Source organism: Podarcis cretensis, assembly GCF_951804945.1.
Source record: "Podarcis cretensis genome assembly, chromosome: 14".
Classification (NCBI taxonomy): Eukaryota; Metazoa; Chordata; class Lepidosauria; order Squamata; family Lacertidae; genus Podarcis; species Podarcis cretensis.
Window position 1 is genome coordinate 16,048,834 of NC_137183.1, and position 21,874 is coordinate 16,070,707.

General features: G+C 42.7%; 3 protein-coding genes across 6 annotated transcripts in view; 2 read left to right on the plus strand and 1 right to left on the minus strand.

The window, feature by feature from the left end:
- The window catches only part of TRPM7 (transient receptor potential cation channel subfamily M member 7), a 73,984-nt gene extending 65,785 nt beyond the window's left edge, over nucleotides 1-8,199 (plus strand). For both annotated transcript variants that reach the window (XM_079954149.1, XM_079954150.1), the window contains exons 34-40: nucleotides 58-123; nucleotides 767-1,050; nucleotides 2,248-2,330; nucleotides 2,459-2,664; nucleotides 4,066-4,117; nucleotides 4,565-4,671; nucleotides 6,276-8,199. In XM_079954149.1, coding sequence (XP_079810275.1) covers nucleotides 58-123; nucleotides 767-1,050; nucleotides 2,248-2,330; nucleotides 2,459-2,664; nucleotides 4,066-4,117; nucleotides 4,565-4,671; nucleotides 6,276-6,406 — 929 coding nt within the window. In that variant the 3' untranslated portion in view covers nucleotides 6,407-8,199. The remainder of the gene's footprint in view (nucleotides 1-57; nucleotides 124-766; nucleotides 1,051-2,247; nucleotides 2,331-2,458; nucleotides 2,665-4,065; nucleotides 4,118-4,564; nucleotides 4,672-6,275) is intronic.
- A 1,771-nt stretch (nucleotides 8,200-9,970) lies between these two features.
- USP50 (ubiquitin specific peptidase 50) lies at nucleotides 9,971-20,546 on the plus strand. The gene is made up of 7 exons (XM_079954368.1): nucleotides 9,971-10,237; nucleotides 11,779-11,979; nucleotides 14,701-14,896; nucleotides 16,639-16,845; nucleotides 18,787-18,929; nucleotides 19,091-19,223; nucleotides 20,072-20,546. The coding sequence occupies exons 1-7, from the start codon at nucleotides 10,185-10,187 to the stop codon at nucleotides 20,261-20,263; spliced, it is 1,125 nt and encodes a 374-aa protein (XP_079810494.1). The 5' UTR covers nucleotides 9,971-10,184; the 3' UTR covers nucleotides 20,264-20,546.
- A 560-nt stretch (nucleotides 20,547-21,106) lies between these two features.
- USP8 (ubiquitin specific peptidase 8) overlaps nucleotides 21,107-21,874 on the minus strand; it is a 34,694-nt gene continuing 33,926 nt past the window's right edge. For all 3 annotated transcript variants that reach the window (XM_079954216.1, XM_079954218.1, XM_079954217.1), the window contains one exon: nucleotides 21,107-21,771. In XM_079954216.1, coding sequence (XP_079810342.1) covers nucleotides 21,586-21,771 — 186 coding nt within the window. In that variant the 3' untranslated portion in view covers nucleotides 21,107-21,585. The remainder of the gene's footprint in view (nucleotides 21,772-21,874) is intronic.

Here is a 21,874-nt window from a genome sequence, read left to right on the forward strand (position 1 = left end):
CAAAATAATAAAAAGTAGAAGCGTCATCTTCTTCAATGAATTTCTCTGTCTTTTCAGCTGTTGAAAGAAATAATTTGATGAGGTTATCGCAAAGCATACCATTCACTCCTGTGCCTCCAAGAGGTAGGAAAACGTATTGTAGCCTCTGGAATGATTTTCAGATTTTAATAATATTATTCCTTAATCGTCAAGCTTAATAATAATAATAATAATTTTTTATTTATACCCCACCCTCCCCAGCCAAGGCCGGGCTCAGAGCGGCTTACAAGCAATAATAAAAACAAGATGATTACAACTTAAAAACAAAATAAAAAGGCAACATTAAAATAATGGAACATTAAAATATTAAAATGTAGCCTCATCGCAGGAGGAGAAGGAAAAGGAAAAGAAAAAAAAGAGAAAAAAAAATAATTAATAGTGATAGATCTGTTTTTCACAGCACAGGAAAATAGGCAATAGTTCACCATCAAAATTCTGGGGATAGGTTGGGGAAATGTATACTGAAGCTGACTCTTAAAAAGCTAGAGTCCCAAGCCTTTGTTGCTAGTTTTTAGCAGTAAATGGAGAAAGGTCTCCAAGTCAACACAGAGGATTCTATTGTATCAAAAGCTTAATAATTGGTTAGATAATTGATTATGCAAAAGTCTGGCTATATCTTCTCTCCATTGTCCGAAAAAGGTGTTCACCAGTACAGTATAAATAGACATTAAGTCAACGTTACCCCAGGCTTAACTGCATTTCACTTCTTTGTGCTGTGACATTACAGGCGAACCAGTTACTGTGTATCGTCTTGAAGAAAGCTCTCCCAACATCTTGAACAACAGCATGTCTTCCTGGTCTCAGTTGGGTCTCTGTGCCAAAATAGAATTCCTAAGCAAGGAGGAGATGGGAGGAGGCTTGCGACGAGCCCTCAAGGTGGCCTGCACCTGGTCCGAGTATGATATTCTGAAATCAGGCCACCTTTATATCATCAAATCTTTTCTTCCGGAAGTTGTCAATACTTGGTCAAGCATTTACAAAGAAGACACAGTGTTACATCTCTGTTTAAGAGTAAGTTGTTGTTCTTGCTCATCTAGTACATATCCACCAGATGCTTAAACATGTTTAGCAGTTGGATACTGTTGGGACAAACAAGATACATCCCTTCTTTCCTTCACTGTCCTCCATTGACAACACTGCCATCTACCCTCTTGCCCAACTTTTGATCATTGGCTTTCTTTTTTACTCCTCACTCCATCTCTCTCTCTCTTACTCTGCATATTCAGTTGCCAGTTATGTTGCTTCTCCCTTTAAAAATTTAGAAAAATACATTGGTCACATCAGCAAAACTTCCGGTCATCTGTCACTTTGACTGCTACAACATTCTGCTCTCTAGTTTTCCATTCACACCTTCATCACCTCACTTCTTCCCAGCACTCTGCTGCCAAAACCACCCATCTTTTTATCACTCCCAACCATATGGCATCCTTCCATAAATCCTTATGCTCATCCATAGCCTTGTCACCCCATCTCTTGCTTTTATATTCCAACGCATCCCTGCATACGGCCTTCACTGTCCAAAGGTTGCTGTCCAAAGATTTTCTGCTCACTCCAGCAGCTTTGTCCTTTATCCCTTATACATGGGGCTGCATCCCAGAATTCTTCCATGATACTACCTCTCTTACTTCTTTCAAAACCCTCCTCCAAATTCACATTTTTCTGTTACGTCTTTGACACTGTCCCTAGTCTCTATATCCCAATGCCACTAAGCCTAACTATGAATAACTGCAAAAATTACATTTGCTTCACTGTTTTTCCTGCTTCCGTTTGCCTCCCTCTTTCTCCTTTGTGTTGATTTCTAAATTGTAAGGGACCTGTGCTCTCATTCTTTGAAAAGCACTGTGTACTTTCATCGTACTGTATAAAGCAATAATGGACCACAAAGGTAGGAATTTTCTGCCTATTGTCTTAACTACTTTGTATGAATATAACAACACAAAAATGTACCGTATTTTTCCGTGTATAAGACTAGGTTTTTCCCCTTAAAAATCATGTCAAAAATTTGAGGGGGTGGGTGTCTTATACATGGATAGTAAAATACACAATATTTTCTTAAATTGGAGTCCCTCAAAATAGGGGGCGTCTTATAGACAGAAAAATACGGAAATTAGAAGAAAAAAAATGTAATACAGTTCCTTGTGTTTCTTCTCCATGCTAGAGGTTTATCTTGAGTAAAGTCTTTGGTGTATGTTTTTTTTAAATCAATAGGAAATTCAGCAACAGAGGGCTGCTCAGAAACTCACGTTTGCATTCAATCAGATGAAGCCAAAATCTATTCCCTATTCTCCAAGGTAGGCATTATTACATCTTCAAATGTAACGTGAAATAATGGAACAAAAAGGAATTTCCACACCAGAGTGCGAGGCTAATGAATCAGTGGTTCACACAGTGTTTTCGTTCCTATGTGTTTTCTTACAAGGTTCTTGGAAGCATTCCTCTTATATTGTCACTCAGCTGGCCAGTGGTTTGCAGTTGAGGAGTGCATGACAGGAGAATTCAGAAAGTACAACAACAACAATGGAGATGAAATAATTCCAACCAACATGCTAGAGGAGGTCATGTTAGCCTTCAGCCACTGGACATACGAATATACTCGAGGAGAGCTGTTGGTCCTTGATCTGCAAGGTAAATGGGTGTGTGTGTGGATGTGACACAGAGGTGTGTGCTGTAGTAATGGCACCGGAAGCTTGTGACTTGCACAATATGGATTGTCATCAAATTTCATTGTTGCCACAAGAAAAGACTCATTTTTAAAAAATTAATTTTTGTTATTAAAAAAATTCAACATTAATACATATTACGAATATACAAACAAACATACATTTCATACAATCCTTAAAAATATTCATACATACCCACACTCAGTCCCACAGATACTTCCTTTTCCCACCACCATCCCTCACCCCTCACCCCACCCTTGTGTTAGACTTTCAATCTACTCAATTGCAATTTCTCTCCATCCATACTCATACTTGCATGTCTCTCTTCAATCTCCTGTAACCAACTCCACTTACCATTTTCTCTCCTGTATTTAGAATACCTTGTTCTTCTTTGGGGGGGGGGGGGCATTCTGCAAACAGTATGATGATGATGATGATGATGATGATGATGTATTATTCATTTACTTACTCACTCACCTTTCACCCTAAGGCCCCAGGATAGGTTACAGCACTTTAAAATACATCATTAAAAGCAGATTAAAGCAAATTATAATCACAGAAGTAGGGTGAGTACTAAAACTACACATCTCAGATGTAAAAGGCTGGGGTAAAGAGGTAGGTCTTCAGTATTCACCAAAAACTGTACATTGAAGGTACAGACATAGCTCTGTAGGGAGGGACTTAGGGACTGCCACAGAGAATGCCATCTCCTGGATCACCCCCCCCCCCGAGATGGTCACCTGTGCTGTTCTTAAGATGCAAGAGGGACTGTCAGGATGGATGCAGTCTTTCAGATACAGGCATCCCCCCACTTAACGCACAATCAATTTGCATGTGACTGTGTATACATGCAGCGTTTGGAAATAGATAGATTGATAGATTCAGACCAGGAAATGTTGGGAGAGAGGTGGCAAGTCCTTGTGGCTCATGAGGAGACCCTTCACGGAGCCTGAGGAGGACTTCAGTGAGGGAGGAGAAAGCCCCAAAGAGACTAGAGGTTCAGTGATGCTTTGTTTAGGCTTCTCAGCCTCCCCGCCTAACAGCTGATGCGTGCAGTCGCACAGCAGCAGCTGCGTTTCTGCACAACCTCCAGTTGTCCACAGAACTTCAACTCTAGTTGAAGAGAGTTGTCTGGAGAGAGAGCTGCACAACAGGAACAAATGGCTTTTCAGAGGGTGCTCCCCACTTACACAATTTTTACATATGCACGGGGCGCAGGGCACAAAATGTAACCCCCGCGTAAGTAGGGGGCACCTGTATTTCAGCTGTTCAAATTCTTCATCTGCTATAATTTCTCTTTTTATGTTAAAATTACTCTTGTGCTACTTGGCTAACAGGATAATAACTTCCTTTGCTTCTTGTGAAGGTGTTGGAGAAAATTTGACAGATCCTTCTGTGATAAAAGCTGAAGAAAAAAGGTAAGCAGTGCAAAATTCCTTTTTCCTATGGCCACATGTGGCAAGCGTGGAGGGCTGCCCTTCTGCTTTAGGTGTACCAATTAACAGATACCAAGGACAGATTTATGATGAAACTTTAAGTTAGCTTACCTCTGTGATTTTTAAGGACACCATCAGCAGCAAATTTTCTGCTGGGAATTGCCAGTGTGATACTATGGGAGAGCATTCCTTTCTTACCTGCATAATTAGGATTGTATTCAGTGCTAGTCCTATTCAGAATAGAACCATTGAAATGAATGAACCTAAGGTTTTCCAATGTTCGCCAATGTCAGTGGATATACTTTGAGTAGGACCAACAATGGATACAACCCAAAACCTCCCCCATATCTAGCCAAGGGGTGATGACCACACACACAAAAAATCATGTTTGGCTGTAGGTATTTTTTTAATGTGTGCTTTCTTTTAAAGGTCAAGCGATATGGTATTTGGTCCTGCAAATCTGGGAGATGATGCCATCAAAAATTTCAGAGCTAAGCACCACTGCAACTCATGCTGCAGGAAACTTAAGCTTCCAGGTAAATAGCAGCCCCCGATTTATGAAAGATAACTTCTCTCTTGTAGCTTCTACCTATGATAAATTGAATTTTACATTGATATGGGGGTAAGGCATTCTTTCCACATAAAATGGATGAATTGCTGGAACCAAGCTGAGCTTCATTGATCAGTTGGACCTCATTGGATTGCTCTTGCAACCTCACGAGGAAACACTTATTTTTCTCTCCCAAAAGAAAATCTGCCCCGAAAACTAATTCTTTCACCTTTTCAGTGGGCCTGAACTCAATACCTATAACAAATGCCCTAAATATATTGTTGCAAGGAAGAGAAAAAATGGCTTTATTGACCCTTTTTTTTTGGGGGGGGGGGGAGGAACGCCTTCTGCCCTGTCAGCTAGAAGCCTCTGTATGCATCTCAGTGGCTTTTATTAATTCTGTGAACGATCAACTCCAAGAACCCAATTTCCTTTCCATGGACCTGACGAGCCCTAAAAAATTGTGGTAGGTAGTCAGGCACAAATTGTCCTGAAATTACCAACCTAGGCCTAAAGTCACTTGATAGATTGATATCATATGCAAGTTGTGCTACACCCAGAGGCCATAGTGCAGGCTGAACCAGAGCTGAGCAATTTATAATTCAAATATTTATTTTCTTGAAAAAGTTTTGGTACTTGGCAAAGTGACTAATACAGGTCTTTTGAAGGAAGAGAGGAACAAACCACACATCAGCAAGGGCTTCTTTTCTGCCACTATAATATTATTATTATTATTATTATTATTATTATTATTATTGCTGTTGTTGTTGTTGTTATTATACATATTTATTAAGAGGAATTGCCTTGGAAGTGTGTTTACAAAGGGACTGTTGTTCTCCCCTTTTTCTTTCAACAATGCTGAAGCCTATACACTCTGCTAGAGCAACATTTCCCCAACCTGGTGCCCTCCTGTTACGTTGGGCTGCAGTTCTCATCAGTCCCAACCAGCATATCTGTGTTGGCCAGGACTGATGGGAGCTGGAGTGCAAAAAATTTGGAGAACACCAGATTGGGAAAGCTGCTGTAGACACTTGACCTTCTCTACAGCCTGGATAACTCAGCTGGTCAGAGATGGTGTTGATAATGCCAAAGTTGCAGGTTTGATCCCTGTATGGGACAGCTGCAAATTCCTGCATTGCAGAGGGATGGACTAGATGATGAATATAACAACACAAAAATGTCCCTTCCAACTTTACAGTTCTATGATTCTGCCTGTTGGGAAATCTGACTGTGGCCCAGCCAGGCACAAGATGGCCAGCATCATAAGGGCAAGTCTGTGGGACAACCTACCCGCACATCCTTTGATATCAGACACCTTGCCTCTACCACCCAATAATGCCCACTGGACAACTGTGGGCCAGTCTTCAAAGCTCAGAGTTTTGCACTGGGAAGAACCTGAAGGCCTACCTTGCCTGTATAACTCTGGCAGGACATTAATTCGCCTTCTCTCCTTATTTTAGAGAGGAGCTCTCATTTGAATCAGAAGTAAGGCTGCTAATTTGTATATTCTCTCTCCCTCTCCATCTTCCTCTCCCCCTCTTCAACCCAACTGTATCTGTGGGATTTCGGGTGGTTGTTGTTTCCCCGTAGACTTGAAGAGAAACGACTACACACCCGATAAAATCCTACTGCCTCAAGATGATTCTCCAGAACTGACCATTCGGCCTGGGAGCTGCACCAAAGAATCAGACTCTGCCAGTTCCAGTCACCTCATGCTGTAAAGATACGCACAGCTCTCTTGCTCTAACCAAACCCTCGCAGAAGTCACGGGGTTCGTTTGCCCTTCATCAAAACAAAGGCCGCATGAAAAAGGACCAAACTGTTTTGATGGCGCTGGTACAGTTAACTGTCCACCGTTGAGTGGCCTAGCATAATGTGGGAATCACCTCTGAAGGAGTAGCTGGCAGCTGCTGTTTTTTTTTATATAAAAAAAAGGTTGAATGAAATTAAGTATTTATGAAATAGCTTTTTAAAGAGGCGTTTTAGCAGAAGGATAACTTAACATTTTACCTTGGTCCATGAGAGGGGGCCTTTCCTCCTCTTCATCCTGTAGTGCAATATGCCCTTGACCAAATGATGTTTTTCTTTTTGTGCTGATGGTTTTTAAGGCAGATGGTTTGGGGGCTTTGTGGCAGCTGGTTTCTGTCATCTGGCTAGAGAAACGGGAGGGAGCACCCCCCCCCACCTTCCCACAGACACCGAAGGATTCCTTTGACACTTCTCAGGGTGTCTCAGATAATTGCTCTCTCTGCTCAGTGCCATGTATGTTTTATGTGGCTCAATGGAACGAGGCTGCTCCTAAGGATCTGTCCATATTTAGTTAACGCCAGTAAGCTGAGCTGCAGGGAGCGGGAACGCCTGGTTCCAAACAAGAAGTGATGGCTTGTCTCCTGCATCAGGATTCATCCTCAAGTGTGGAGCCAGTTCTCTCGGGATGGATGGGATGGATTGCGCATAGTGAAATCCCTCCTCCTCCTGTGTCGTTGTTGTTGTTTTTTTTAAAACGATACATTTCAGTTTTATCTAATCACTGTCCAATAGTAGTAAAGTCGCAAGACAAGTCTGATCACATTTGTATAACAGAACAAAACAGCTGGTCTTGGGTAAGACGCTGCCTTGTAAAATGAGCAGGTGCGTTAGGGAAGTTGCTATTACTTGTTACATATAATGGCCGCTTCAGAAGTGTTGCCTTCCAAAGATCTCCTAAAACCAGTAAAATAAAGCTGAATGTATGCGTCAACCTTTGGGGGCCTCTTCTGATCTTATCACAGCAGTGTTGGAGCTGCTGCAGTCTGGTACCTTCTCACGCCATTTGGGTAACTTTGGAAGTCCTGGGCCATGGGGCAAGAGTCCTGGTTGGGACTGCTCGTCTTGCCAGCGCTGCCTCGGTTTCCGGCGGGAGCAATGCGGGCGTAGAAGTGAGCTGCAGAGTGAACTTGTCCCCTGGGACCAGTGCTTTCCAACCTCAGCTTTTGCGGTGCTGTAAGGACCAGGCCTGTTGTGGGCTCCACACCACCGCAGGGACGTAAGGAGCAGCCCCTTAGTTGTATTTAATATTGTGTGAAGACACCTTTTAATGTAATATTATATATGGTACTTATTTAAAAGAAAAGGAACTAGGATGAATTTACATTATGTAATGTGTGGGAGATTGCAATGCAAACTTTATGCCAATAAAATGTCATTTTCCTGTCCCAAATTTGTTGAATATTCAACAAGAAGAACCTGTTGTCCAACTGAATTTTCATGCTGCAACTTTTGTTTGTTTGTTACATAGGTACTAATTGTAAATTTTAATTGAACGGCATCATAACGCCCAGTAATTATTCTTTTTTAAAATTCTGTAGTGTATCTTATAGATACAGACATTAAGGCACGAACACAATAGCTGTTTAAATGGTGGTTTATGTTGCTGGGGGAGGAAAGGTATAGTGTATTAAAGATAAAAAACTGTATACATTTTGTATATCAATAAATCTTTAAACAATCCCAAATAAATTTATTCTTGTTTAGACTGGTGAGCTTCTACCTTTATTTGATTTGATTGATCCGGGGAGGGAGGGTCAGAGGGAGGAAAGGAACAGGTAAAAACTAATCTGTTGATTTGAGAATAATTTGGACTGCAAGAATGGCCCACCAATAGAAGTATATTTTAGTAAGTAATGTGCAAGTAGTGTGACTAGCCAGCTGGGGCTACTTTGAGAATCAGGTGGAGGTCAGTGAGTCATCAAGTCTTAATACTACTGTGTAGCTTTTGTTAGACAGCAAAATGACTTGGGTTAGCCTCGCAGAAGCATTGAACTATTGACAAGCTGGAATGTGTGCAGAGGAGGGCAACCATGATGATCAAGGATCTGGAAACCAAGCTGTATGACGAATTGTTGAAGGAATTTGGTATGTTTAGCCTGGGAAAGAGGAGACTGAGAGGAGATAGGCTAGCTATCTTCAGATATCTCAAGGGCTGTCACATGGAAGAGGGAACAAGCTTGTTTTCTCCTGCTCTGGAGGGAAGGGCGCAAACCAATGGATTCAAGTTACAAGAAAGGAGATTCTGACGAAACATCAGGAAGAACGTTCTGACAGTAAGAGCTGTTTGAAAGTGGAATGGTCTCCCTTGGGAGGTTGTGGACTCTCCTTCTTTGGAGGTTTATAAGCAGAGGTTGGATGGCCGTCTGTCATGGATGCTTTAACTCAGATTCCTGCATTGTAGGAGTGTTGGGACTTGGTGAGCCTTGGGGTCCCTTCAAACTATGATTCTATGATAATGTAACCAATACTCTACCAAAATAATCTTCTCTTCGAAGCACCTTCAGTGCACTCTGGAATTTATGACCTGGGAGGCGAACTTGCCAGGCTGTTAATTATCTGGTCAGTTGGAAAAACCTGTTTCTGCTCATCAAGGAACTTGGGAGAGTGCTTGCAGGTATTCAAGGAAGAAAATAACTGTCTAGGAAGAGAGCTTACACCAAGCCAGGAATCTAGACCAGGGTGGATATAATTTCAATCAAATCAGTTTAAATCACTAGTAAGTAAGACTTGATTTGAATCAATTTTTTAACAGAAATACTCATTCTTGCTGGTATAATCTTAATATTTACAACCAGATGCAGATTTCATTTTTGGAATAATAAATTTTCAGAGTAGTTTTTACAGTTATATTAAAAATTACTGATTTGGTTATACTATTAGAAATACATAGATAATTATGAAATTATTGTGAGGTTTAATAAGTTAACTGTTTATATTTGGACAACGTTTCTGCTGTACTTTATTAGAAGTAGAAAAACAATAATTTTCCTTTTTTCTTTTTTTTAAACTTAGACTGAGTTTTAGCACACATGAAAAACTTAAAACAAATCCTTATTTCCTGTTGGATAGCCTTTGGACTATAATGTAACTTAAATAGAAAACTATCTTTAGAAAGATTCTTCCTCCAAAAGCATTTTATTTTTAAAAATCCAATTTAAATTTTAAAAAACTGATTTTTTAAAATTATTTTTAAAAAATCATTTATTTTTATCCACCCTGAGCTAAACCCAACTTGGCTATGGTCCTGTGCTGTCAAACCTGAGCATCATGAGGAATTAGAAGGATCTCACAACCCCAAACAACTTCATTAATAAAATCTGTTGCCCAGGCATCCTGCAGGAGCTGACTCACCCTTAGAAGGCAACTGACTAGAGTCCTCTCTGAAGACGTTTATGGTTCTAGAACCGCTTGGCCCTTCTAGTTAGGAAAGTCCCCAACCACCATCCCCTAGCAACAAGGGAGCGTGCATTTATGATGCTGGAAGAATCCGTTTTGGAACACTGGGGAGCAGTGCAAAGAGTCATCAGGATAAGCCCATGTATTTTGGGTCCTCTGAACAGGCGTAAGATGAAGCAACGTGATTGCACAAGGAAGCAGACCATCCAAGTGTCAAAATGAAAAAGGGGTGGTGAACGGGCCGCCAACCCAACTCCATTGAGAGCACCACTTAGTCTTCTTGCAAGCCTGCAAATGGCTTCTAGGTCAACAAAGATGCCCGACAACTTCAATATATACCATCTACTGTGAGTTTCTGTTTTATACAAACCAATTGCTAATTAATTACCATCTAACGACTGGGGAGAAATCCCTGCATTTTCTCTTTGTTCCTTGAAGAACTGAATGTTGCGACCAGCAAATAAGCATCAGGACAGGGAAATGGTTTCCCTGCTTTTTATCTAGAAAGTTTGCTTGGACATTAAACATTTACTCATGGTGCTGGAAAGACTCTAACATTGACCTTTGGGTGAGGACCAAGCCTATTTCCAACTTATTTCCCCACCCAGTGCTTTACTGCTTGAACAGTCCGTCAAAAATGAGCATCATCTGTGAAGATCATGTTCTTGTGTTTTGCTGGGCATATACTCAGGGATGTCCTGACAACTGACACCATTCCAGAGGGTGTACAATCTGACCAAACAGTTGTTGTTGTTGTTGTTGTTTAGTCATTTAGTCATGTCCGACTCTTCATGACCCCATGGACCAGAGCACGCCAGGCACTCCTGTCTTCTACTGCCTCCCACAGTTTGGTCAAACTCATGCTGGTAGCTTCGAGAACACTGTCCAACCATCTCGTCCTCTGTCGTCCCCTTCTCCTTGTGCCCTCCATCTTTCCCAACATCAGGGTCTTTTCCAGGGAGTCTTCTCTTCTCATGAGGTGACCAAAGTATTGGAGCCTCAGCTTCAGGATCTGTCCTTCCAGTGAGCACTCAGGGCTGATTTCCTTAAGAATGGGTAGGTTTGATCTTCTTGCAGTCCATGGGACTCTCAAGAGTCTCCTCCAGCACCATAATTCAAAAGCATCCATTCTTCGGCGATCAGCCTTCTTTATGGTCCAGCTCTCACTTCTATACATCACTACTGGGAAAACCATAGCTTTAACTATACGGACCTTTGTCGGCCAGGTGATGTCTCTGCTTTTTAAGATGCTGTCTAGGTTTGTCATTGCTTTTCTCCCAAGAAGCAGGCGTCTTTTAATTTTGTGACTGCTTTCACCATCTGCAGTGATCATGGAGCCCAAGAAAGTAAAATCTTTCACTGCCTCCATTTCTTCCCCTTCTATTTGCCAGGAGGTGATGGGACCAGTGGCCATGATCTTAGTTTTTTTGATGTTGAGCTTCAGACTACATTTTACCCTCCAGCCTTTCGCATGATGAATTCTGCATACAGTGGTACCTCGGGTTACATACGCTTCAGGTTACATACGCTTCAGGTTACAGACTCTGCTAATCCATAAATAGTGCTTCAGGTTAAGAACTTTGCTTCAGGATAAGAACAGAAATCGTGCTCCGGCAGCGCAGCAGCAGCAGGAGGCCCTATTAGCTAAAGTGGTGCTTCAGGTTAAGAACAGTTTCAGGTTAAGAACGGACCTCTGGAACGAATTAAGTACTTAACCTGAGGTACCACTGTATAAGTTAAATTAACAGGGAGACAATGTACAGCACAGAGACATAGTCGGGTATATATGAAAAGCAATGTCTGAATGCACTTGATAAATGTAAAGTCTTTGCTTTTGTCACAATGTGAACGAGGCTTGTTTGACTATAGTTTGGCTTTGGGAATACAGCAAGGGTGCCCTTCCCTTGGAGAGTTCGGACGAGGCAATGGACAGATCCGACGACGAGACAAACCCCCAATACCAAGGACTAACTGGTCTGCGGAACTTGGGCAACACCTGCTACATGAATGCTGTCATACAGTGCCTCTGCAGCGTTTCCCCGCTGGTGGAATATTTCCTCTCTGGAAGGTATACAGCATCGCTAAACAAGTAAGTTAATGGCCTTGCTCTGCTTAATTTTGGTTGTCCGAAGATCAGAGCCTGGACTGGCTCTGGGACTGAAGGGCTTGTTGGCAAGGTGTCTCTGGAGAGCATCCTCCTTTCTGACCCACTTCCACTCTGGGAATTAGGGGGAAGCCCATGGCTACAGCACTTCCTCCTAGAGATGCCTCATTGATTCCTTACTTTATCTCAGTATCGGCATGGGCGTTTTAGTCAGGGAGGACAAGAGTATGTCCCCAGTACTGAAGTATTATTGGGGGCCGTTCTGTGGAGGAGCCTTGCCCTTGGAGGATTTATAGCATGTTAGAATCCTAAGTCAGGGGTCAGCAAACCTTTCCAGCAGGGGGCCGGTCCACTGTCCCTCAGACCTTGTGGTGGGCCGAACTATATTTTTTTTTGGGGGGGGGGGGGAAATATGAACAAATTCCTATGCCCCACAAATAACCCAGAGATGCATTTTAAATAAAAGCACACATTCTACTCATGTAAAAACACGTTGATTCCTGGACCATATGCGGACCAGATTTAGAAGGTGATTGGGCTGCATCCAGCCTCCAGGCCTAGTTTGCCTACCCATGTCCTAAGTCCTCACTGATATACAGATATGCACCACCCTCACCTGTCCTATAGAGTTTATGTGCGAAAGTAACCATGCCCCAATGACTCCTCCCATTTCACCAGGTTTCTGTTATGCATTCTAGACCTACCCTCTCCTCCTAAGAACAAGCACCCCAGCTCACCTATTTTGGCTCAGAAGCTTCTACCGTTGGTACAGTGGTGCCTCGCAAGACGAAATTAATTCGTTCCGCGAGTTTTTCGTCTTGCGATTTTTTCGTCTTGCGAAGCACGGACTTTGGAAAAGCTTCAAAAATCACCAAAGTCTTCAAAAACCTCAAAAAAGGCTACCACACCACGTGCTATGAGTTGCTCCTCGAAGTGAATGCACGGTTTTAAGAAAAAGGAAACAAACTTGCAAGACAAAGGAAACAAACTTGCAAGACATTTTCGTCTTGCGAAGCAAGCCCATAGGGAAATCCGTCTTGCGAAGCAACTCAAAAACTGAAGAACTCTTTCGTTTTGCGAGTTTTTCGTCTTATGAGGCATTCGTCTTGCGAGGTACCACTGTATAACATAAAACTGTAGAGTTTGAAGGGACCCCAAGGCTCACCAAGTCCCAACACCCAGGCAATGCAGGAATCTCAGCTAAAGCATCTATGACAGACAGCCGTCCAACCTCTGCTTATAAACCTCCAAGGAAGGAAAGTCCACAACCTCCCAAGGGAGACTTCCACTTTCAAACAGCTCTTCCTGAATCTCCTTTCTTGTAACTTGAATCCATCGGTTCGAGTCCCACCCTCCAGAGCGAGAGAAAACAAGCTTGTTCCCTCTTTCATGTGACAGCCCTTGAGATATTTGTGTGGGAATGTTTAGGGATGCAGGGGAGGATATATTGTCTAAGATATCCTATCCCAACTTCTCTTTACAAGTTCAACAAAATCAGCAGAGTTAACATTCCCCTTTTTTAAAAAAACATACACGTAGCAGATAGCTTGCTCAGACTCGCTAGAGTCTCTGTAAGTATTTCCTGGTATTTCCCCTGTTTAATCCCTCCTAAAATAAGACGCTACACAGTCTTCTGTAAAGTATAAAATGTTGATTCACAAGTAATCATCTGTTCACACAAAGGTTCCCAGAAGGCAGACTTAAAAGGTTAGAACATACAGTGGTGCCTTGCAAGACGAAAATAATCCGTTCCGCGAGTCTCTTCGTCTAGCGGTTTTTTCGTCTTGCGAAGCATCCCTATTAGCGGATTAGCGCTATTAGCGGATTAGCAGCTATTAGCGGCTTAGCGGCTTAGAAAAAGGGGGGGAAAGGGAAAAAACTCGCAAGACTTGCAAGTTACACATAGGAAGTTTCGTCTCAGTCCTGGAAAGCAGGAAGTTCTGGCTGGAGGACTGAGACAACCTTCATGTCTACTCTAGCAATGTTGTGTTTGACTGCACCTGATTCTTACATCCCACAATTTGAAGATAGCTATCCTATCTCCTCTCAGTCTCCTCTTTCCCAGGCTAAACATACCAAATTCCTTCAACCATTACTCAAAAGGCTTGGTTTCCAGACCCTTGATCATCTTGGTTGCCCTCCTCTGCTCACGTTCGTATGCATGGTGTGTCTCCTCCAAATGTCTTTGATACCTCTCTGAAGGCTCATCGATACTTCCATTTGCCCCGCCGCTTCCCTCAGGAAAAGCTCCAACCACATACCCACAACTTTTGTCCAGCAGGCAGATAGTTGTACCCATGACATTCTGCACTGGAGACTGTATCCTTGCTGGTTTTCTCCCTGCAAATCTCTCATTGTAGGTTATGTTTACTTTTAAGCTTGGGCTTCAATAGGTCAAAAAGGGCAGAGCAAAAGAAGGCTTTGCACAGCTTAAAAGCAATAATGAAAAAGACATTTTCCCAATCTAGCAAACAATAGACGGAGGCTTATCATGAGGAGCTACTACCCAAAGGCAAAGGCTGCATACACTTCAAGCTTTACTCAGTGTAGCAAGTGAGATGTACACGTTTTGCTAAGATGCTTTGAGCCGTTGGGTTGCCTACTGAATTCTAGGAGCCATTGGGGATCGTACTTTTTCCAGTGTTAACCATGATGGATGATTATCTTGTTCAAAATGATCCTGCACTGCCCTGTTAATCTCTTAAGGGAGGATGGAGAGATAGCGACTGCTTTTGCTTATTTGATGAATGAGATGTGGCTGGGGGACTTTGACTGCGTGTCCCCAGAGGTGTTCCGATTGGTCATTGGTGAGCGATACCCAGCTTTCATCAAGAAGACCCAGCAGGATGCCCAGGAGTTTCTGATTTATGTCTTGAATGAGCTGCATGAAGCTCTCAAGAAGGTGAGTCATGGAGTCGAATTCAATTAACCAGCCCCACTAGCACCGAAGCCTGTGCAAGGACTTCCACAAGCAGACTAGGGCTTTCCCCCTTTCCCTCCACCTGCACCCCTTAAAATCGCCTCTGGCAGGTCAGGAAAATCCCCAGAACATCACCTGGGGGAAAGGAGATCGTTCTACCTGGCAATGTGAAAAGCTTGCACCGACAGAATGATTGCCAGAGTGCTACGTTGAATTCCTCTCTGTCTTTATAACTTGCCACTCTAGCTGTCCACTGAATTCTCATCTTTTGCAACACCTTGTGGCAATGAGTTCCACAGTCAGATTAAGACGGTGGGAATAGTATTTTTGATTTCAGCAGTTTGTCTTGTACTTCATTTAGAGCTGGTTCACAAATGCTGCTCTGTGTGTGCTTGTCTGCAAATCACCCCCTCAATACCATCCTTTTCAGTGTAACAGCTATGAGACGCTAAATGCTCTCAGTCAAGTGTTACATAAGCGTGTGTGAATGTTTCACTGGGTAAACTATGATCTGGGGTGCTTTGGGTGAGGTTTGAGGAGCTCTGAGCTTTCCCCCTCATGCACCACAATTCCCATATTTACTTCCTGAGTGGGTTGGGATTTTGGGGGTTTTTTGCAACCCAGAGTTTGCCTGTTTCCTCTGAACTAGATGAATATGATTATAAATCCACATTCAATCTTTGGCTTGCAAGCATGGTTTGTGGACATAACAATTTTTAATTGCAGTGCACTTTTAATTAGTATATAGGTGACTCTCGGCTTACGGTTGGGTTGCATTTTGGGGATAGTGTGTAAAGCCAAAATTGTGTATAGTCAAAACACATTAGGTTCAGTGGTGGGTGGGATTGCCAAAGTCTTTTTTCTCCACCCCATTTTTAATATTTTTTTTGCCATAAAACTGAATGCACACAAGTTGAATGCATGTAACTTGCGAGTTAACCCGTACTGCCTATACACACATGCTGAAGAAACAACAGAAATACAACGAAGATCACACATCTTATAACAATCTGATCCAATATAAGTCATAATAAAAAAGACTTAAAATAAGCACCTACTATTCAATAAAGCAATAGTCAATAGTTTATTTTATTTATGCCACATTGGCTCTTCACTCTCAAGAATTGCAAAATAAATAAATAAATAAATAAATAAATAAATAAATAAATAAATTATAATCAATTAAAAAGAGTAGAAAGTCATAGTCTGTCAAGAGCCAGGAATTAAATGTTGGGAGGGACCACCCCATAGCCCAGGCTCCTATGGCCTCCTTATGTAATGCCAAATAATTTCCTTCCCTTAAAGAGGAAAAACAATACAGGAATCTATACTCAACATTATTTTGTGATACAGCCAGAAGCTTAGCAATAAATCATTCAGTTCCAGCTGAGACTTCAATGAGCAAATTTATAGTGGAGACTTTATGCATATAGGAAATGGTAGAGGAGATTGGAGGGAGTAATTACCTGCAGCCAAGCACTTGTTTTTAATGCATATGGGAATAAATGTAATTTAAAAATCTGAGCCATCATTAAAAACCCCCGAAATAAAGGAATCGAGGCCTAGCCCTGAGACTCTGATACGGAATCCAAATGGGATTGTTATGCTTTTAACGGCAATTTCTTGCTGTGACCGAGGATGATTTTGAAGAAGACTTTTAGTTACAATAGCAAGCGGGAGGGTGGAAATATTGTCTGTGACACGGCACATCTCTTCCCTTGCAGACAAGTAGGAGAAGAAACCAGGGGACCTCATCGTCTGCTTGGGAATCCAGGGGCTGCGTCGGCGAGTCCTCCATAATCACCCGGCTTTTTGAAGGACATCTCAGTTATGACATCATGTGTTTGGAATGCCAAACGACGACATACAAAAACGAGATCTTCACCGTATTATCTCTTCCCATCCCTTACGAAACTGAATGCTCCCTAGAGGTATTAGTTTCTCCCTTGCTGAGCAAAGGTGCCTGAGCTTAAGCCCAGCTCAAATTGTTGCTGCAATGTTGATTTTAACCCTCTTTAGGCAACTTGCCTGCAGGGCTGGAAACAGCCAGCCTCCACTTGTCAGAATGCAAGCCCATCGGTCCATAGTGTAGAGAATCTATCTGCCTTGCAAGCAGAAGGTCCCAGATTTAATCCTAGGCATCTGCAGGTAGGGTTGAAATCCTGGAGAGATGCTGTTGGTTAGTGTAGACCAGGGTTTCCCAGACTTGGGTCTTCAGCTGTTTGGGGACTACAACTCCTATCATCCCTAGCTAGCATGACCAGTGGTCAGGAATGATGGGAATTGTAGTCAAAAAAAACCAAAACAGTTGGAGACCCAAGCTTGGGAAACTTTGGGGTAGACAATGTACCAATGGTCTGACTCAGTACAGTAGACGTTTGGGTTGTGAACGTGATCCGTGCGGGAAGCACGTTCGCAACCCGCCGCGTCACGTCTGCACATGCACGGGTTGCGATTCAATGCTTCCGCGCATGCGCTTTGATTTAGTGCTTGTGCGCATGTGTGACCACCAAAACTTGGAAGTAACCCATTCCGGTACTTCAGGGTTTTGTTGCATCCGTAACCCAAAAAAAACACAACCTGAAGCGTCTGTAACCCGAGGTATGACTGTATAAGGCAGTTTCCTATGCATAGCTGTCAACTTGCAGATTTGAAAATAAGGGACCAGCAGCCAAAATAAGGGACCTGCAGCCTCACCTGTTCCAGGCACTCCAGTCTTCCTGTCCTCCTGCAGTCTGGTCAAACTCATGCTGGTAGCTTCGAGAATACTGTCCAACCAACTTTGTAACCAGAGGTTCAACTGAATAGAATCTGAATCACATGCACCACAAGGCCTATGCAGCCTCAACTTAAGATGGCTCCCCAGCCTGGCTTTGCACTGCAAAGTTTGCAGCAGCACGTGCAACAAAATGGCGTCCAGCGTTCAAAAACCCCCTCAGCTTGCATTAACTAGCCACACACAAGGCATGCAAGCTCCACCCCCCAGTCATTCTTAGACTTCTTATTGGGTGAGCAACACAGCCAAGCAACACAGTTGGAGCCTCCCTCCTCCCTGGCCGGCAGGGAGGGAGGGAGAGGAGCTGCTTCCTTTGAAATTTAAGGGACATCATTTAAGGGACATTTAAGGGACATCCATCAATAAGGGACAGCAGCGGGACATGGCGCTGGAATAAGGGACTGTCCCTTCAAATAAGGGACACTTGACAGCTATGTTCCTGTGTTCTTCCTATGCGTTCTTACATGGTAAACGGGAACATGACTATGGGTCATGCTTGTCCTGAGATGTTGATCGCAGGTAGAAGGTCTCTCTCCCTGCAGTGATGGGTTGTAGTGTTAAATAGCTCTGCAGCTACACAAAGACAAATCTTTGGGTAGCTAACCTTCACAAGTTAGATAATTTGTACGCCTCTCTTCAGCAAGAGTGACTCACAATCAATCCGTTAACACAAGACAGTCCCTGCCTCCTGACTGGCAATCTGAAAAACATGATGCACAAGCGGAAAGGGACAGGGAGGGGACAGTGGGGGAGAAGCAAACTCAGGTACCAAATCTTAAATGGTAGATCTCATAATGACCAGGTGGCATAGGAACAGCTCAGGGCAAGGAGGCGCCTGATCGAGCTTGGCTTGTGATGCAAATTGGTGGAAGGAACCCAGCTTCCCACCTCGCCTATTGAAGCAGCTTGATGGAATGGCTATTGCCATGTGACAGAGCCTAATGGAGCTAGTCTTTCAGCAGAGCCGATGGAGGAGTTCTGCTTTTCTGCAATTACAGAGCACAGTCTGCAGGTAAGTTAGTTATAGTGGTTTGACATGTTGACTAATAATTCCACCTCTTCCCCCCCCCCAAATCCCCACTTTTGGGGGGCCCAGGAATGCCTCGAATGCTTCTTTCAGCAAGACATCTTGACTTGGAACAACCAAATTAACTGCTCCTGCTGTGGGATAAAGACAGATGCCGCTGTGAAAGCCAGCATAGCGAAGGCGCCCAAAATAGTTATCTTTCATCTAAAGAGGTACCGTTCTTCTTATTTACAGCATCTCATGTGCTCTCCAAGTGGCTGTGGTGCAGGTCACAAAGAAACGGTTGCTGAAGATGGGAAAGGGGGAATAATTTGCCAAGTAGATTGGGTAAACTATTTGAAAGTGATTTCTGATTATGATCATTTATTTTCAGGTTTGACTGTCAAGGCAGTTACAAAAAGAAACTGAAAACCGACATCTACTATCCGTTAAATAACCTGGATTTGTCCTCTTACATATATCCACTCTTTCGGAAAAACCCAAAATACAGCTTATTTGCTGTGGTGGTAAGTGACATAGAAGACTCTATTCTAGTGCATATAAGTCTGTTGGTCCAACACACTCCTGAATCACATCAAAGCTGGAGAGTGATATGGTAAGAAAAGGTGAGAGGGGAAGGTATGGCGATCACACACAGGGCCCCTGGACGTTTGACGGTCTATTGACCCTGTGCCGCCACTTCGATTGCTTTTTCCGCTGCCACCACCCCGTATCTCACGGGGACACACGGAGTCCAGTCAGTAGTTAACATAACAAATAATCAAGTTTATTTTTAAATGCAGGAACAAGCTTATGGTTTCAGTTAGTTTTTCTTGACAGTTTCTTATTCTTAGTTCCTAACTACTCCAAACTGATTATTCCAACTATCTATCTGACTCCACCTAACAATTCCTCTCACTCTCTCACAATACAACTCTACCAACCCACACCTAAACCTCCCTCTTCCTTCTTCAACTCCCAAACCTCAACTCTCAACTCAACTAACTTTCAAAACCTCCCACTCTAACTTTTATTCCCCCCTTGCATTCTCACTGGCCAACCACATCACACCTATTTAACCCTTTCCTTATGACCAATCCTAGAAGGCAGAAGGTGATGACACTGTCTTGGGAAATGGGGGTACTTTGGGCTCTTCAAAACACATCTCTCTAGCCTATGATCAGGGAGACAGGTTGAAATTGCCACCGGCCTGCTGGCTAAGTGACCATAGTCAGATTACAATTTCTTAATGTGCTGCTTGCAGGGGGAAAGGGGTGGTAGTCATGAAACCATGCCTACCAGGCTTAGCTCCTTGGAACAAATGAACAAAATGCTCTTTTGGTTACTTTTTGATTGACTGCCATTATTGTTGCAGAACCATTTTGGAGATCTGGATGGTGGCCACTACACTGCGTACTGCAAACACCCTCCCACCCAAAGCTGGTACAACTTTGACGACTCTCAGATCAACGAGATCCCAGACCCTTCTGTGCAAACGTCTGCAGCTTATCTGCTGTTTTACAGCAGTCAAACTTTCTCTGTGCCGGTAAAAAACCAAAATGGCTAGGAAACGCACTGAAAACCATCGCGTACATAGGATGCAGTGGTACTGTTAGCAAACGTTTCCTGACCCGGGCCGGCCAGGTTTCGAGTCATCTTTAAGGAAGAGGAACCACATTTCCTAATGCCTGCGTTCAGGCTGTAACGTGGTATTTAAAAATGGGATTGTGAACAGCTTCTCCCTTCAGCGAAAAGACAGGTGCCAGACATGAACTCATTTTCAGTAAGCTTTCGGAGAAAGCAACAAACCGCTAGATAAATAAAGTCTTCCTGGGCAGCCAGAGTCTAAAGGAGTGTTGTTTTTTATTATTACAGAATCCAAGATGAAATATAATTTTAAATGGGTTATATACATATGCATATATGTAGCAGACCTTTGAGACCCAGGGACACAGATCCACAAGCCTTAAAAGGGGGAACAGACACTCAAGACAAGTTATTAATAAGCTGGACCAATTATGGCCCTGTCAAGAGGAGAACTAATGACAGCAGGCAGTGACCGCCTTCATCCACTCAAGTTGTACCCAGTAAGGCTCATGCAGGGCAACATTGCCTGCCCTCCCATCATAATACCACTTTTTGGGATCTAGATGGGATTATTTTCACAAGGTATGAGGGAAAGCCGAAAATCCAAACTTGTCAAGTGTCCAAAACAGGCAAAGAAGTTCTTTAACAGGCCATTGTATTTTCAAATAATTGCTTCAATAAGTTATTAAAAAGGAAAATATCAATTCTGTAATATATACATTTTAGGGTGTGCAGATATCAATGCCATAGCTCAAACAAAAAAATACAGCTGTGCTCTTATCTGTAAGAATGAAGATATTCTAGCCAAAACAAAAGCAACCCCTTTTCTGTTCTAGTGGTTCTCAAAGGGCCACATACCTTTATTATATACATACTTCGCATGTGCAAGTCTGCAATCAATATGTACACATACATTCCTACCTGTTTACATCATTCTAAGATATTCACAGTAGAATCAAGCTTAAGGTTAGTGTGAAAAGGCATAAATGTGGGAGACGAAAAAAGATATTGTTGGGTTCAGGGGAATTTTAAACCCATATATTAATGACTTTTAAAAAGGGCTAAGCTAGATTTATCATTTTGGAGCATTACTAAAAATAAGTGCTTTCAAAACTAATTGTTCCATATTATTAAACGGCAGAGTTAACAATTTTTGGACTAAGCAATAGCAATAACAGACACGTCAGCTGAGAAACCGCTGCAAACATCTTCTTCCTCAGCAACGGACCTTTTACTCATCACAGCTCAGCTCATTAGAGGATGCATTTACAAAAAAGACACCAATATTCTTCAAATGTTTCTTTATGTGGCTATATCGGCGGTTCGCTGTTCAAAAGAAGTGTAAAGGAGGATATAAGCAGCTGAGGATTTCACAGAGGATGCAGAGATGTCCGAGACTTCATGATCATCAAACTTAAACCATCGCTGTTTGGCAGCATTTTTGCAGTAGGCTGTGTAATGTCCTCCATCCAGCCCTCCGTAATGATTCTAGACAGAACAGGAATGAAATTAGGGGACCGCAAAATGTTATTTGGCCCGAATACTTCCCAGTACTCAAAAATCAAGGCATAAACTACTCCCAAGTGCTACT